Source organism: Odontesthes bonariensis, chromosome 10, assembly GCF_027942865.1.
Source record: "Odontesthes bonariensis isolate fOdoBon6 chromosome 10, fOdoBon6.hap1, whole genome shotgun sequence".
Classification (NCBI taxonomy): domain Eukaryota; kingdom Metazoa; phylum Chordata; class Actinopteri; order Atheriniformes; family Atherinopsidae; genus Odontesthes; species Odontesthes bonariensis.
In genome coordinates, this window is record NC_134515.1 from 23,863,958 (window position 1) to 23,881,003 (window position 17,046).

At 39.8% G+C, this 17,046-nt stretch overlaps 2 protein-coding genes across 2 annotated transcripts in view; both read right to left on the minus strand.

Annotated features, from left to right (window-relative positions):
• Positions 1-887: 887 nt before the first annotated feature.
• Positions 888-2,312, minus strand: rh50 (Rh50-like protein). The gene has a single exon (XM_075475510.1). It carries the CDS (start codon positions 2,310-2,312, stop codon positions 888-890), a length of 1,425 nt encoding a protein of 474 aa, XP_075331625.1.
• A 1,218-nt stretch (positions 2,313-3,530) lies between these two features.
• slc12a5b (solute carrier family 12 member 5b) overlaps positions 3,531-17,046 on the minus strand; it is a 38,614-nt gene continuing 25,098 nt past the window's right edge. The window contains exons 9-26 of the mRNA XM_075474747.1: positions 16,759-16,926; positions 14,538-14,636; positions 14,338-14,395; positions 13,052-13,226; positions 12,739-12,857; positions 12,540-12,638; positions 11,699-11,818; positions 11,509-11,613; positions 11,213-11,381; positions 10,906-11,101; positions 9,419-9,588; positions 9,163-9,294; positions 8,764-8,871; positions 8,443-8,559; positions 8,051-8,229; positions 6,913-6,927; positions 6,674-6,807; positions 3,531-6,305 (exon numbers count right to left, since the gene is read on the minus strand). Coding sequence (XP_075330862.1) covers positions 6,214-6,305; positions 6,674-6,807; positions 6,913-6,927; positions 8,051-8,229; positions 8,443-8,559; positions 8,764-8,871; positions 9,163-9,294; positions 9,419-9,588; positions 10,906-11,101; positions 11,213-11,381; positions 11,509-11,613; positions 11,699-11,818; positions 12,540-12,638; positions 12,739-12,857; positions 13,052-13,226; positions 14,338-14,395; positions 14,538-14,636; positions 16,759-16,926 — 2,255 coding nt within the window. The 3' untranslated portion in view covers positions 3,531-6,213. The remainder of the gene's footprint in view (positions 6,306-6,673; positions 6,808-6,912; positions 6,928-8,050; positions 8,230-8,442; positions 8,560-8,763; positions 8,872-9,162; positions 9,295-9,418; positions 9,589-10,905; positions 11,102-11,212; positions 11,382-11,508; positions 11,614-11,698; positions 11,819-12,539; positions 12,639-12,738; positions 12,858-13,051; positions 13,227-14,337; positions 14,396-14,537; positions 14,637-16,758; positions 16,927-17,046) is intronic.

Sequence of the window (17,046 nt, forward strand, 5' to 3'; positions counted from 1 at the left end):
AACTGAAAACACAGAGGTTTCCTGAGAGTATCTGAATGATAACATTTACATTACATATGGGATCAAAATAAAACCCTGAAAGGAGATGTTTTCTTTTCATATGACTTCAAGTATTACTATTCTTCATGTTCATATACATTTAAATGTGCTGATTTGCCTGATATTGGACAGCATTTTTATTTGTATTTACATCTGGATACACTCTGTCCTCTAACTCGTAAAGTGGTCAGATTCAAGTCTGCATCCATATCACTTCATTCTTATCAAACATTCCCTGCCATGACTTTTTTCACATAAGCTCTATCTACTGTCTAATGTCTTTAGTGCCCAGTAGCCAATATAATTTTTACTGCAGTGCCTGCAGCGCCTTGTTGCTCCAAATGACCGTGTATAACAGCCTCTGATGGCCCAACCATACAAGGAAAATCACCTTTCAGCATGAGAACACAGTTGGATTAGCTTGACAGTTCTGTGTTGCCATCTAGTGAATATTAGGAAGAACTTTCAACTTCTTTGAAATCAAAGTAACAAATGCAGCCTATTTGGGGTCAGTATGCTATATCTTACCAATGCAAGAAAAAATGATTGAGAATTTGGTTTTAAGTGTTGTACTTTTATTGTGGATTTATTGTCAGTCCCGTTTGGGTGTCTGTTCTGTCAATTGATTGTGTTGTTTCATGTTGACTCTCTGAAGCAGTATCTGACGAGTGAGTCTCACAGCACGAATTACAGAGGAAAAAGAGATTGAACTTCCATGTGATCACTATGGTAACACATTTAAAATGTAATGGGTACAAACATCTAATTGATGGTTATTGTCACACAAACCGTCAGCACAATAATCTTTACCATCACATGAATGCACCGACAGACTTGGATGTTACACATCAGGCTGCAGAATCCTCAGCAGTAATGTAATTACTGGGTTTGAGTGGTGAATCATAGTCTCGGGGAACCTCAAAAAACAGCTCATCATCAAAACAGTTATCATCAGAAGGTGGTGCCAGGTATGGTAACCTCAACACGTATCCTGTCAGGACGCCTCCCAGTGCTGATAGTCCTATCGTTGAGAACATGGCAGCGACCTGGAAAAGAGCTTGTTTGCGGGCTGTCCTCCCCAAACCTGACTGTAAACCTGGAATCAACATCTGGAGCTCTTTCAGCTTGGGGTCTCCTTCTACTGGTGCTCTGTGGGGAAAGATCTCATACAAACTGGGGCCGTAAACATCCTCGTCAGCCATCAGTATGGCACATATCCCTGCGGCACATGACATAAGTCCTGTTAGTCCATGCAAGTTATGTATCCCGCATTGATCCTGGATCCTGCAGTGCCGTGCCAAGAAGGGGCTTAGGTACTTGTAACCCAGCATGCATACCACGCAGCCCATCATACCCAGAGCATATGCAGCCGCAGGCGATATCATCATATCCACAGACGCCCCGACTGTCACACCTCCTGCCAGGGTCACGTTCTGAACATCAGCAATGGTGAGTTTGCCATTTTTGTTTAGCATCGCAGAGAGAGCAAAGGCTGTGAGTGTGGAGGCGCAGAGGGCGATGAAGGTGTGGACGATGGCCCTGTGCTGGTCATCTCCTTTCAGGGTCAATGCTGAGTTGAGGGAGGGCCAGAACACCCACAGGAACAATGTCCCCATCACAGAAAGGATGTCAGACTGGTAACTAGTGTTCTCCTTTGCATGACCTTCATTTAAACTAGGCCTGTACAGCACAAAAGTCACACCCAAACCAAAATAACAGGCAAAGAGGTGAATGAGAATAGAGCCTCCTGCATCGTTGATCTTCAGATACTTCAGCACAGCCCACTCTGTGACTGCAAACATAGGCACCTCCAGCAGAGCCATAACCAGCAACTGCAATGGGCTGGTCTTCCCCAGTACTGCCCCGAAAGATATCAGCACCACAGCGCAGGCAAACTCAGCATTTATGAGATTGATCACTCCAAGATGGATCTTACCGTCATGGTAGAACTGGAAGTAACCCTGCACCAGAACTGCCCACTGGATGGCAAACGTGGCAGTCAGAAAGTTAAAAACCATCCCCCCGAAGCCATAGAGTCGGAAAAATGCCAGGAGGCATCCAAAGCCAAGGAATATCATAACCTGTATGTCTGCAAAGAAGGGGTAGTCCCTGTACACTGCATTGTGCATTGGGTTTGTCTGGTTGGTCTGAAAACGGGCATCAGCATGCTCATCGTAGGTGACAAAGGCAGCATAAAGGGCAACAATAATCACCTCAGTGACAAACACAAACACAGGCAACCTCACCCGAAGGTTGGCCGACTGTGTCTTCATCTTGACAACTCTTTGGAGCAATAAGCATTTGTTTCTTTTGCAGCCTGGATTATCTCTGTTCAGATAAGACAGGTCAAAGAGATTGGTTCAGGCTCTCAGACAAGCACAACACTATTCTCCTCCCAGAGAGATGTAACTGTGTGGACTTTGTCCCTCATAATAAAACATTTTGAAATGTCAGCATTCTGCTGAATTCCTGTTGTCACACTAAATATTTTTGCACAAGATGTCCAAGTAAATGTGTTATCTGAGCGGTAACATTACCAATCCATTCACCAAAAATGGACACCCTCCAAGAAAGTGAAATAATTTTGCAGTTCACTGAGATTTGTACAATATGAATGTCAAACAATTATTGCTATTATAGCAGACAGACTTTGCCACTGCTCACGAACACAATTTATAAGATGTAAAACGAAACTCCTCACTGGAAAAGAGTTATCAAATTGCTCTTTGCTTTTTGTCTTAAGTGTTTCTCTTAAGTGATTAACCTAATAGGAAGAGAAAACTAATAGGTGAGAATCAATACCTAGAAATACTTTTGCTACAAGAAAAAGGAGAGGCAAGGAGTGCAACAATATACACTTTCAAGGTCCAGAATGATTTTTTTTCTCTTTTAAAGGAAACACAAATGGAAAAATTGTGTATAAAAGGCCCGATATACTTATTCAGAAGGCGTAGAATGATCTATTTGCAGCAGTGAAGAGGGCAAGGTTATCTAAACTTACCTTTATTACAGACATCACCTACCCTGTAGCGTTCTAGCCAGAGGGGCAAGGCCAACAATGACAGTTTGATTGATAAAAAGGTGCAGAGTCGTACCCAAGCCATTTGAAGGCCCTGAGTTTTTAATCTTGGCAAAAATTTTGAAATATTTACAATTTTCAGTCATGCAGATGAGCTTGGTGGGAATTGAAACTTGCTGGAGGAGATCTTGAACATTTTAGTAATTTATTTCACAATTTGAAAACATTCAAGTGTCAAATTTGCTATAATTCTTACAGGATCACCGCAGAACTCAAATAGCCACAAATTATCAATTGCAGCAGCCTCTGACCTGTTTCCTGTCAGTCATACAGTACAGCAAATACAGCAAACACTTCCACAAAAAATGACTAATACCTCTAAGTCTTGTATTAAAAGTATTTAGATTTATTGCATTTTGTGCAGACATATAAAATGGTTTCTTCAAACCATTAATTGTACATGAATGCAAAAGATATAGTAAAACTTAGAATAGTGTAAGATTTTCAAAGACATTAAAAACTGCCAATTATATAGCTATAAAACTTCTGTTAACACTCATTTGTTATCTACTAGCCTAAAATCACAGATCCTCATACAAATGGTTCCCTTTAGCTTTGTCACACATGTCTTGAACACATTGTAAACTGCTGTCCTCAGTGAAACAGTGACAGTCGCAAACATACATAAAACACACTCTGACTGAGGGAGTCCACTCTATATTTCTGCAGACTACTGACCAGAATGATTCACTTGTAAGATGACACCATCATGAGGAGGGAAGGTTTCAAAAATAGCATCAAAAATGACATGTGTACGATAAATAAAAGGATATCAGAAGAGTTACAAGTGATGCAGATTTTCTTAAACAAATTATTGTACAGCACTAATAGGTCAAGGGGAAGAACAAATCAAAACAACTATATACAATCATGTTTGCACAAAAACCCATATATACTGAAAATACTCTTTCCATACTAATAAACTATTCCGGAATAAAGTAACGTACTCTGATCTCATACTAATACTGTAACAGAATTGGTGGACACTGATAAGCAAGAATACCTACAAAATATAAATGTCAACCGTACATATATATGCAGTGATTTTCAAGCATCATTAAAATTCTCTATATTTCTGCATAGATATGATCTTGAACATCGTCAGATTTTTACACTAGTTCTAAAAATAAATAAAAACAGCTCAGTGAAACAAATAATGTAACAATATTACACTTGTTCATTTACCTATTGAAGGAATGATAAAAATGAGAGTTGTGGGTGGATGCCCTGTTTTATCTAACGCTCAACAGTCGGTCTCACAGGATGTTTGTATCAAACCACGGAGAATAAGAAAAAGAGTTGATGCTTATCGGGTTGAAAAAGGGTCCAAAAACCATCCTTGAAGAGTGTGGCCTTCACCAATCGAGTTAGGGAGATCGAGAATGAATGGAGGAACATTTAAATCAAAGAGCTAACCTCCCAAGGAGTGATTAACCAACAAATCTCATCCCTATAGCAAGGTTTCTAATTGCGAGGTCACATCCGAACGTAACTTTGAAGCAACTAATGGCCACTATCTCTGTGGTTAACGTTCACCATCATGTGGATATTGAAGACAACATGGTGTGCAATGGCAGGGCTTTTTTCCTCTTTTTTGTAAAAATGAGAACCATTATGATTGGAAAAACAAAACTCTTCATTCTAGTGTAAGGGCATGATCCCATCTGTAAAACCCTGAAACAGTAGTGGCATGGTTAGGGCCTGTTTTGTTGCATCTAGGCTAAGACGGCTTGGATGGAAAAAAAAAATATCGGGCAATGATGGGCAAAACTGATAAAGTTCCTGGAAACGTTTAGTTGCATTTTTTTCTGTACAAGAGATTATAAGCAAATGACGACAGCAAAGCCTCACATACTTATGGCATGTACATATATTTGATATTGAATAATGTATCTGAATAGATGATCGATAAAACAATTTCTTTCTCTTTTTGCCAACCTAGAAAGTTGTGCTGAAATCTGAAGATGCTTTAGGTGGTGGTTATGCAAATATATAGAAAGTCCTGCTGTGTTCGCTGACTTTTAAACACTCTGTATACATACTAAACATCGACCGCAATCACATTAACATCCACAAAAATTTCTGAAATTGAAAATACTTTCTTTGAGCTTTAAATTTAGAGCTTGAGATCTTGTTTCTGTCTGCTTTACAGAGAGCTGTTGGCAGTTGTAAGCTTTAGACAGGTGAATGAGTTACCTTTGGACAGAACAAGACAAGCTGTTCCCTCGTGATTCTAGTTAATAAGTTAGCGGTATCGATCTTCAAACAAAAACCACGACAAGTGGACATACGAAAAAGTGCCAAACTATTTCTATTTAAGCACCTATCATAAATAAAATATATCAGAGTAAAACATATATCTAATATTTCTATATCTTAATCACATTATTTAAAATCCCTGTGAAATCAGTTCAATGTTTGTATATGATCTGTCATCCATTATACATCGACTATACACCAGTATCGGATGTCTATTTTATTGGATTATTATTTATTCTATATTTGGGACACTAAAATCAGTTTGATCCACAGGATTTGATCCATTTACTGCAAAAAAGCCCCCACTTCTGCAGTTGTAAAACTGCAACTGAGTGGCTTTCCTACTGAGTGTGAATGTATCACATGAACACAGGAAGGTCCTTATCTAACACACTGAATTAGTTTAATCAACAGCACTCTGGTTGTTCCAACCATGCTAGGACAAACGAAAAAAGAAGAGACAAACAGGATTAGGAGAATAGATACATAAATACCATTGACACTAAACATTTGAAAAAAAAGTACAAATGAGAACGAAAGAGCATTCCTGAGGAATGCCGGAGAGAAAAGTTGAAAGCAAACAGTGAAAAGAAAAAGGACTGTTTACAAAGGTTCATTTTCCTTGCATAAGTTTCTGCAAAATTTTTAGAACAACCATAAAATCTTATCTGCTGCCCGCAGGTTTAAAGGTAACAGATACAGCTGAGTCTTTGTGAGGATGTCGATGTCACCTGGAAACGCTGCAGTGGGGGTGTGGCCTGTGGTGGGAGGATTTTCCTGGAATGAGAAAGGAGGCGAGGGAGGCCAGTGTTTTTAAAGACTCCGTCTAAAGCCCCTCAGGAGTAAATGGTGATGACTTCACGTCCTCCTCCACGCACGAGGAGGACCCGATTGAGACCTTCAGTGAGCACCTCAAGGAACTCCATGTCTGAGACATTCGGAGTGAAGGACTGCAGATATTTTGTACCTGTATGTGTAATAGTAACAACATGCAATGTGTACACATGCTGCAGAGCAGCGGTGTCCGACATGCTTGACAACTTGTTGTGTAACGGTACTACTGATGTTTTTGATTTTGGATTCATATTATCCTACTTTTTGCGTTTCTGTTTTCATGCTGCTTTCTTACAAAACGTCAGCTAACACTCACACACACACACACACACACACACACACACACACACACACACACACACACACACACACGCGCACACACACACACACACACACACACACACACACACACACACACACACAAATGAAAACATGGAAAACGGAAAGTGACGTGAAGGATACAGTTTTCGTCACCCACTCGGTTCTTTGGTGGACCAGGCATGTTGAGCAGGACAAGTTTAGCCTCCTTGGACTTCTTTGTGATGACCTCATTGAGCCGCATCGCTGTATTCATTCGCCTCACATCGACCTGGTTTCTGATGCAAAGAAAACACAAGGTCACACTGGGTTTGGTTGACCAATCGCCCCTTTTAGCTATTCATCTCAGGCAGCAGATCTCGCTACAAAACGTCTATACTTACAAGTTCTCCCATTCCCTGCAGCATGATTGGACGAAAAAAAAAACAATGGGGTGTGAGTTACATACTGGAGAGCCGCCAACACACAAAGGAAGCTGCATCTATTGGTATTTTATTGGTTTTTCTGATTAAGATTACTTTATTGTCATGTACACACAAATGTTAACACGAAATTACTCCTCTGCATTTGACCCATCCAGGTTGGCACCTGTTGAACACACATGCTCATGCACACGGTCACACACTCATGGAGACTGATGCCATTCACTGGAGCAGTGGGCAGCCAATAGCAGTGCCCGGGGAGCATGGGGGTAAGGGTGCCTTGCTCAAGGGCACCTCAGCCAAGAGCAGCGAGAGTGGGATTCAAACCACCGACCTTCCGGTTATTGGACGACCCACTCTAACCACTGAGCCCTCTGATTATCAGGAACATGACATATGTCTACATGAAATGGACGTATTCAAATGAAATCCTCTAAAATGACTGAAAGGCTCATAATTGAGCTCTGGAGAGCCATGAAGTATTGTGACCTCCAGCCGACTGGAGGGTGATACATCCTCTTTTCTCTGTTTTGATGAGTAGATATTTGTGAAATGGTTATTTCACCACCATGGTAATTGCAAAGGCTTTGGTATGAATATGGGAATGTTTCTGTTAGTGTTTCTGTTTGTCTGTAAGACTATGCAAAATCTACCCAACCAACGTGAATGAAACTTGGTGGAAAGTTGGAGCATGGGAAAAAGAGTGAGAAGAAAGTATAATTCAAATTTTGGTGCAGGTTGGGGTCACTTTTGCTACAACTGTGAAATATAATATTGCGTGAAATTCACACACCGTTTTCACTCTGTGGCTGCTCGCATTGGAACATTTTTTTACTGCCTGCTTGAAAAACATTAAATCCAGCACAGATTAAGCACAGATTGCCGATTGATAAATTACATTCAATTAAATCACATTCAATTAAAGATAATATGCCATATTTCCATCTTCCACACACACCTAAAATATACTTGACAGTATAAACAGGTGTCTTTTAAAACATTAACAGTTAAGCCACGTTGTTGTTGTTGTTGTTGTGTGTGTGTAGTGTGTTGTGTTTTCTTCCTGGGATGAGCTGGATGAAGCTGCCTGCTCACTCACGGTTTCATATTGAAGAGGTCTTTGCTTGACTCTGGCGTCGCTGCTAAAATTGTCTTCCCCTTGTCTGCACCTCCTGCAGGGGGGGCAGCAGGTGATGTGGGGCTTGTGGGACTTGTGGGTGTGGCGGCATCCTTGCTTTGGATCAGCTGTACCTGTTTTGGGTTGGAGACAGCCTCAGACTGAGAGACAAACACGCAACATGACAGTGTGACAGGGTGAAAAAGCGAAAAGAGACGCCTGTCAGCAAAGGTGAACCTCTGGAAGTCAGTGAGAAATCACAGAGCAGTCACAAGAAAACGTCAAACACTGCTGTGAAAACTGCTCTTGGTAGGTCTTTCACATAATAAGAGTACAGAAAAATATTTATTTTACAGAGGCCACAGCTGAATTACCTCATCTTCTGGTTTTTCTGCAACGCGGGCTCCCTCGTCTGTGCTGTGCTGAGGCCCCAAGGTGTGTGGGTTTTTACGCCGGATGGAACCACGGGATATATCTGTAATGCTTTGAATCTGCAATAATAATAATAAAAAAAATTATAATTTGATTTCTATTTTTGTTCATTAGGCTTTCCTCCACCTCGCTGAGGACAAGTCCAGACAACTTCCCTGCCTAAGAGTAGATATTTAAAGCACATGAAGTGATAATGAAAAAGCTAAAATGAGTGTCATTCTTGCCAATTCCAGTTATACAAACTAATGAGTTTTCTCATTTACCTCTCTCTCCATCTCATTCTTGGTCAGATGCATCTGTTTAAGGATCTGTGATCGTTGTTCCATTACCAATGTCTTCTCGTAGGTGTAAGCCGAGATGTCATTGTCAAGCTTTGAGGGGAAAACACATTTTCATGTATCAACTGGATGCTAATCGGATACTTTTAAAGTGTATATATACTATATATGTACATGCATATATATATATATATATATATATATATATATATATATATATATATATATATATATATATATATATATATTTGTAATCTGGAGAAAAGATTTGGTCTATGGGAGAAAATTGCTTGGTGCTTGCTCAGGACAGAACAGTTTCCAAAAGAGGTTGTCTTCTGGCAGAGTTTGTTTGTGAACTCATGATGTGTCTAACAAATCTCTCACCATCTCCACCACTTCAACAGCAGCATCAATGCGCAGGTGATAGAGGAAGGTGATGAGGTCTTTCTTCATCTGGATGCTGTTGTCATCCATTTGTGCTACAGTGAAAATGCGCATCTTGCACTTCCTCCACACCTGTGGCACAAAACATTCACTTTCCCGAAATGTTGAAGATGCTTAAATACACTTTATACTGGTTTAATTCCCCCCACAAAATCATATTAAACTCTTCACAGCCTTTTTTTGTTTTATCCCCCACCTTATGCTGGCGCAGCAGGAAGGGCAGAAGCATCAGCATGCCTCCATCGTGGACAATCCACCACACATCGATGTGGCCTTCAGTGAAGCGCTCTCCGTTGGATGGATAGCTGGAGATATTTTTGGGAACCAATAGGGCCAAACTTGCGATAGTTGTTTCTCTAACCACTTCTGCAGAGGAAATGAGGACATATAAAATAATGAAGGACCGCCAAAAGAGTTACATCACTTTTTTTTCATTATCTTAAAGCAATTATGTTTCTTCAAACATTCATCTCATAATGAAGCTTAATGGGTAAAAACCATATGAGGTTGAGTGTCTGACCTATACTAGATTATAGAGGCTGACAATGACCATAATAATTCAGATTTGTTTAAAGACATATGAGCTAATATTGATTTTTGAAACATACATTTCTTATGAAGATCCATGGCCTTCTGTAATAAAGGATCCTGACCAATATATGTACTATAAGCACTTGTACAGTTAAAGAAATTAACCTGTCAGTACTCTATATAATTCCACAGTCTCTAAACTATTTATGACACAACATTTTTGCTAATGTACATTTAACTACACATTCTATTAAGAAACAACATACAGTATATGTGATAGGACTGGATCGGTTGTAAAAATGTATGATTTAGGTCTTTCAAGAGCATTTGAAACCTCTTAAGATATAACAGCGGAAGCAAATCTGCTTAAAATGATTGTGTTAAATGGTTGATACAGTTTTGTTGATGTAACAGTCTTAAAACTGTAAGAAGGTTGACTCTTGTGATCAGTGTAAATAGAACAAATACATTGTCCACACTGTCTCATGTTTAGTGATCACAAGCTATGAGATAAAGAATAATTATATTACCTATTACCCAGTTTTTGAGAAAGTTTTGTGGATCCACACCACCATTTTTAATGATCCCTCGGTTTGCCCACGCATATCCTCTCCTCTCCAATTGTCAAGGAATTATTCTTGCTGACTGACAAACAGATAGACAGTTCAACTGCTACTATTGAATGCCCCTTTCTCAGCTCTTGCCTTGGAGGTTGATCAGTGTTTACAAAAAGCCACACTGATCAGTGTCTTTACATCATTTCTTTACCCTCTGACCCATGGCAAATTTTCCTGACGGCTCACAGTCATTTCTAAACCTCAGACTAGCTTCCAACAAACATCCATCACAGCACTTTTGACAGATTTGACCACATTTATTTGCTGCTACGGTACTGATAGCCTTCCTAAGACTACATTCTGTTCTTTTTCCCCTACAACAAAGAACAAAATAGAACTTACATGCCCTAAAACAATAATTAATTCACCTCTTTACTTCTTAAGTAGATTGCATTTTGTTTCACTAGCCCAATAAATGTTATTTCCTTTGTGACCCATGGAAAAATTCATGGAAAACAACAACAACAACATGGAGATAACATTAATTTAAAAAACATCTTAGATACTGCATCTTTCATGTCACCAGTTGCCTTACCGATAAAGTTCTTAAATTGCTGGTAGTACTCGGGCTGTTTCCAGTTCAGGGGCCAGCTAACCAGCACAGTGTTGTGTTTCAGACCTCCGAGTCCTCCTACTTGGATCAGGTGGGATGTCCCATCTCTCAGGTTGGAAGAGATGACCACCTGAGAGAAGCCCTTTACCTTTTCCGTCTCCATCAACTTACGCAAAGACTGCAGACACACAGTAAAAGGAGAAGGCTTTTGTCAGGGACTGTGACACTTGTTATTCTTTGTGTGTGGTGAATCTGTCACAATGTGTATGTATCTGATGGAGTTACGGACCTGATCTGCCCTCTGGGATTCAGAATAATTGTCTAGGAAGGTTCCTTGAACAGAGGTACCAACGATGGTTAAACCTTTGCCTGCTTTCAGCTGATTGGCCAGAGAGAGCAGACGGGGCTGCTCCACATTCTGCTCAGCATCCACACTCACCAGAACCAGGATCTGAGGTCTTAGAATGAACAAAGAAGTACGGTAGGGAAACAATGCACTTGTCCACAGACCAAAATCTGGTAAACATTTCCTAAAATTACAACTCAAAACAAGAATTTCAAACTCTGAGGATGGACTGAACTGACCTCCAGTTCTTGGTGTGTGGCGGTCCCTCCTCAAGCCTCATCAGAGCATATCTTGCAGCGCTGAGCGAAATGCCACGTATGCCATCACCCCACTCCTTCTCAGCTCTGTTTCACAGCATAATCATAGTAAGCACATTCTCTGTTCAGCACAATAATGAAATAAAAGTTTTGTGCTGTCACAATCACTTACCCACAGAACTCAATATATTTGTAAATGCAGGTGGCGATGCCCATGGCGACTATGGCGTAATACCAGGAACAGATGAACATGAGGGACAGGCACAGGCTCATACCCAAGAAAGACAGAGCCCTGTGGGTGACAGGATATAATAGGATTGGTTTAACTGACACATTTTTTTTTTTTTGCCAGCTTCACACTGCTGGCTGAAATACAACAATGACCACAGTTTGCAAACAGGATTTTTTTGTCCAGTCTTTTGCTACTAAGATGACCTTGGAAGATAGGATAAACAAGCTCCAACCTGCCATGATATTTGAGGCGCATGCCGCACTGGTGAATGTTACAAGAAGATTCGATCACACCAGAGGCCTGCTGTTTGTTTCAGATGCAGGGAAGAGTGTTCTTAGGCAGGGTTATAAACTCCACTCTTCAGTCATCTTATGTATGTCCCTTTTACATTAAACTGACCAGAGCCATGCAGCTCAATTTGTGCCCCATGAGCAGAATGATTTAGAAATACTTCTCAGCACTCCTTCCAAACAATTAAATGTGCTCAACATTTCAAGGGAAACATATCAATTCTATCTACCCTCTATAAGAGTGGCTGTGACTTGATGCAAGATATCCCAAACTCCAATGGCTCAACTTTTATATTGTTACATACATCCACATTTTACCAGAAAACAAAACTGATGTGGGATGGGAAATCTTAGTAAATCGACCAAATTGTTACACACTACGCCCGGTTATCATTATTTTGTGTTTATTTCATTTACAAGGATCTTTACAGGACATTTTTAAACAGCATACACTACATGGTTGGAAAGTCAGCAGTGACATATAAACTCACCAATGGTAGAACTTAAATCGTGGCCTCCAGTTTGGTGTCCTCAGGAGAGTCTGCAGGGCGCAGGCAAGATTGACAAACATGTAGCACATCAAGAAAAACCTTAAAAAAAAAAAGAAAACCAGAGAAGATAAATAGGACAGTGAGAGGGTTTTAAGTGCAGTGGCTGTGTTCAGAAGTGAACATGCACAGTTGTTCTTACATGGAGAGGATGGGGGCGACTGCATCCAGAGAGGCAATGATGATGCCAATCTCACAGATGCAAGCTGTGAGTAAGAGCGCCCAGGTGGGCTCCCCGTTGTCTTTGCCATGACCGAAAACCTGCAACAGTGCAAAAAGACTTAAAAGCTGCAATACCGTACATATATAATGGGATTTTAATCCTGTGATATTTGTCTCTGCAGCACAGAGTAGGAGAAAAGGCAAGTCTCTATAAAAAGTCATTGACTCTGAGAGGTTGAAAAGACGCTTCTCCTTTTATGACAGCAACATGTTTGAATGCTTTGAATGCTCACTCTAAGAAAGGGGATGATGCCATCTCTTGCAATGGCCTGAAGCAGACGTGGCGCTCCTGTCAGACTTTGAAGTCCTGCTCCACAGGTGGAGAAGAAGGAGCCAATCACAATGACCCATGGAGATGGCCATGCCAGCGTGCCAATCACCAAGTTACCATTGACTCCCTCACCAAACCTGAAGAAAGAGATGAGAACCCAAACCTAAAATAACTGCATTTTAAAGTTCAAGAGAAGCTCAGTGAGGAAAAAAATCCAGATAAACAACAACATCATTTTTGGCTCTCCTAACCGGTAATGGAGACCATTACTGTGATTTGCAGTACAACTTGCCCTCCCAGAACACATAGTTCCCGCAAAAAGGGAAGAATCTCAATACATTAACTCTCATGCAAATAATGTGACTGTTAAGTGTTTGAGTGCTTGTTGAGTTGATTTTGTACATAACTGAACTTGCTGAGAAGCATGTCTGAAATGAGGGGGTGCGAAACAGTGGTGATTGTTAAACCGGGTAAGTTGTATGTGTTCATTTCCTATTGCATTTGAAAGGTGTTGCAGCTGTGCAATTTAGGGGAAAAGTATACGTGAACATCGTGTAACATCATTAGTGCTATTTTGCCGTTGCATATTTAATGTTCATAACAAGACTCACCATTTAAAATTCTTTACTGGAGAAAAATAGTATTTTCAGTTATTCCTGGCAAGAATTGATTAATTCAATGAGGTGACAACTAAAGTAAACTGTTGTTATTTTCTATGTGTTAGCAGAAAACGCTCCTTCCATTTGACTTTGTGTTTCTAGGACATTTATTCTAAGTTGCAGAGGTCTTCAATATTTGCATGATATTTATAAAATTATATCAAGCTTAAAGACGAGTGCTAGTCTTCACAAGATCTCACAGGAAAGACATTATTAATGTAGGTTACTATGTATCGAGTACAAAAATGTGTTTAGAAATGTTGAGAGGAAGATATTATCAGGAAATGTTGACCATGGCCTCTTAATGTGTAAAAATCACAATACTGAAAAAGGAAGATACTGTGCTTGGGTAATAAAACTGAACAGCCAAATATAGACGGATGTTTGTTTCAGTGCCCAAAGGAAACAAGTGTTTAGAGTTAAATGAGTTGATAATGATTGCTGGAGTGTGTCAAAAAAATAGAAAGCAGTGGGAAAACTGTTTAAGAACAGACATTTATGGACAGTCTTAATCTGATGTAGCTGATTTGAATATGGACAAAATATTCTGGTATATTTGAGATCTAGAAATGTACATAATCAGGCTTACTTGTCTCGAAGTACTACACCTTCAATACAAGCACCAAACAGCACCACACATGACATGTCTGGGAAAGAAAACAGTTAAGGAACACATGGCTGAAAATATGTGACACAAATATAATCACACATTGTAAATGTAATATCGGCATTATAAATGAGCCCCGTGAATGATTTCCATTTCATAGGCCGCGGCGCAGTGAAGGATACACACAGTCGATGTGGTGGTGATGGCTGCTATGGTGCCTATTGGGATAGACTTCTGAGCATCTCGCAGGTCACCAGAGCGGTTGGAGCCAGCCATGATACCTATGAGAGGAGCAAAATGAGACAAAGCTTCATACCTTTAGAGGGAAGATAATACTTATTTCTCTATCGGTCTCCTCAATATCCCAGTGCCTTGTTTAACAATAATGAAGTTCTCACACAGACAGACACTACATGCTGAGGTGAAAACGATACAACTGTGGAGTCTTTTAAAATCTAAATGTTGTTTTTTCTTGTTCTTTTGAATATTTTGTTTCTCCTTTGAATCTCTCTCATAAATCAAGAAGGTGCAGGAACTGAAGCATACATAATATTGGTTTGAATAGTTACAATTCAATTAAAATGCATTTTCTGAGCCCCAAATGCAAAAATGCTTTGAAAAAGTAGCAAGAGTATTCTGAGAAGTTCTCCTGAAAAACATTTTTTTTTCCCAACCTGTCAGATGGAAGAGTGCCTGCTTTCAGCACTGTGTAAAGTTTAAGCTATAGTGACTTTGTGTAGTTTTAAGAAAGCTAGTTGGTCTTTTTTGGGGGATTTTCATCTGTGTGTATATTATGTTTGTGAAGGCAAGCCACAAAATCCATAATCTTCCTGATCTTATAAGCACTCTTTCCTGTGTAGGGTAATTTTTTGTAGGTGAAGGGACAGAACTATGATGCTTCTGTAATAACAACCGTGACAATCTTCTCTTGATAAAAATGTATCTGGAAATTTGATAGTAGGTAGTAGCCTGAATCATCTGAGTTTGATAGGAGATAGCAGTTCTCTCTGAGTATCTGGTTTAGTGCCCTCATGGCGTCGGTCTGCCAGGACACCAATATACATAAGACAGTGATAGATCCTGCTTGATAGTGTAGGCCACTGTATGCTGTAACTTTAAAAAGACTCAAACAAAGAGCTGGAGTCCTTTGGATCAGTTTTCATGTAGAGACAAGTATTTATTAGCAATTTTTTGCAGTTCAAAGGTAGGTTTAATTTTCAACTTTAGCTCTATTTAGGCATTACAGTCTGCTGTTCAAGTGAAACACCTAGTGGTTCTTCTACAGTTGCATGTTGTACTATTAACGTGTCCAAAACTCCAATACTAAATTAGCTCTATATGGAATTGTTGTGCATATATACTCTTTTTAAAAAACACTTCTTCCTACATGCTCTAACTCTTGTGTCACTTGGGTTAATAAACCTGTCAGCTGTTCTTAAATCTGTGAAGGTGTGGTATTCTATTAAATATAGAATATGCACATTGTTGGTGAAAATCATTTGAAGACCGTAGCAAGCGGAGAACATCTATACTAACTTCTCCCTTTATGAAATATGTACTCAAAGTTTACATGATAAGCTGTAAAGGTGACTCCACAGCTTAGTTTAGAAGGTATGACAGCAGACATGCCAACAAAAGAGTGAGTAAAGGATATACTTTACACAGCAGAGAGAGGAGTGTGCCATGTGGTGGAAATTTTAGCTTGAGTTGACCATCTAAACCAGTCAGTTGGCTTTGCTCAACTGGATCGCCAAGATTTGCTAAGATTTGCATAGTCTTTTACAAACAAGTTGCAATGACATATTTTCTTTTTGTCCACAAGATGACAGCAAAAACATGTGTAAATGCAACATTTATTGTCTGAAATCAGAGACAACAACATGCCTCCACTCAACCCTATTTCAGTGGGGGAAAGGATTTTCTGGAACAAATTACCCACCAGTGATAACTAACCAGTGCTGTTTAATGTTCATGACAACAGCATCGGCCCGACCACTTGCACCGACTGGCTAATCTGGAGTGTTGCTTTTTCAACTGAAAACTGATCTATTATGTCATGACACCACATGATTGGACAACTTAAAATGTTTTCATCCAGGCCACAGCAGTTGTGTATCAGATAATAAAGCTGATGCAGTAAATGCGTCAACAGTTTCCCCTCATTAATGTCACTTTGAAATCAGAAAATGCATGTGATTTGATGAACATTGCTCTTTCAATTTAGCGCAAGGGGTTAGGGTAAAATGTTCCAGATCAAGAAGTTTTGAAGGAGTGACAAAAAGTTCCAGTCTCTCTTATTTTCCTGTCTTTTTTTTGTGGGAAACATGGTTATAAGGATTCAAAATAATGTTTTTTATTAAGTGAGTATTTCTGAGAGACCTTAATCGTCTCTCTAATGCTAACCTGTTACAGATGGGAAGTATATTCCCACCAGCAGGGTGAAGAAGCTTGTGATGTCAGCCAGGACATAGCGGTTGGTGTTGAGTGCGGGACTATCAGGATCTGCAGTGGATACAACCCCACGCTTCTCCAGGATCACCCCCTTTTCAAGGTAGTTTCCAAACAGATTCTCTGACAAAAAGAGAGGGAGACCAATGCATATAAAATGAGTAAATATGCTAAATTATTCTTAAAGCTGCACTGCAATTTAGTTGGCATCAAACCGTCATTCTGATGAGTGATAGAAACCCA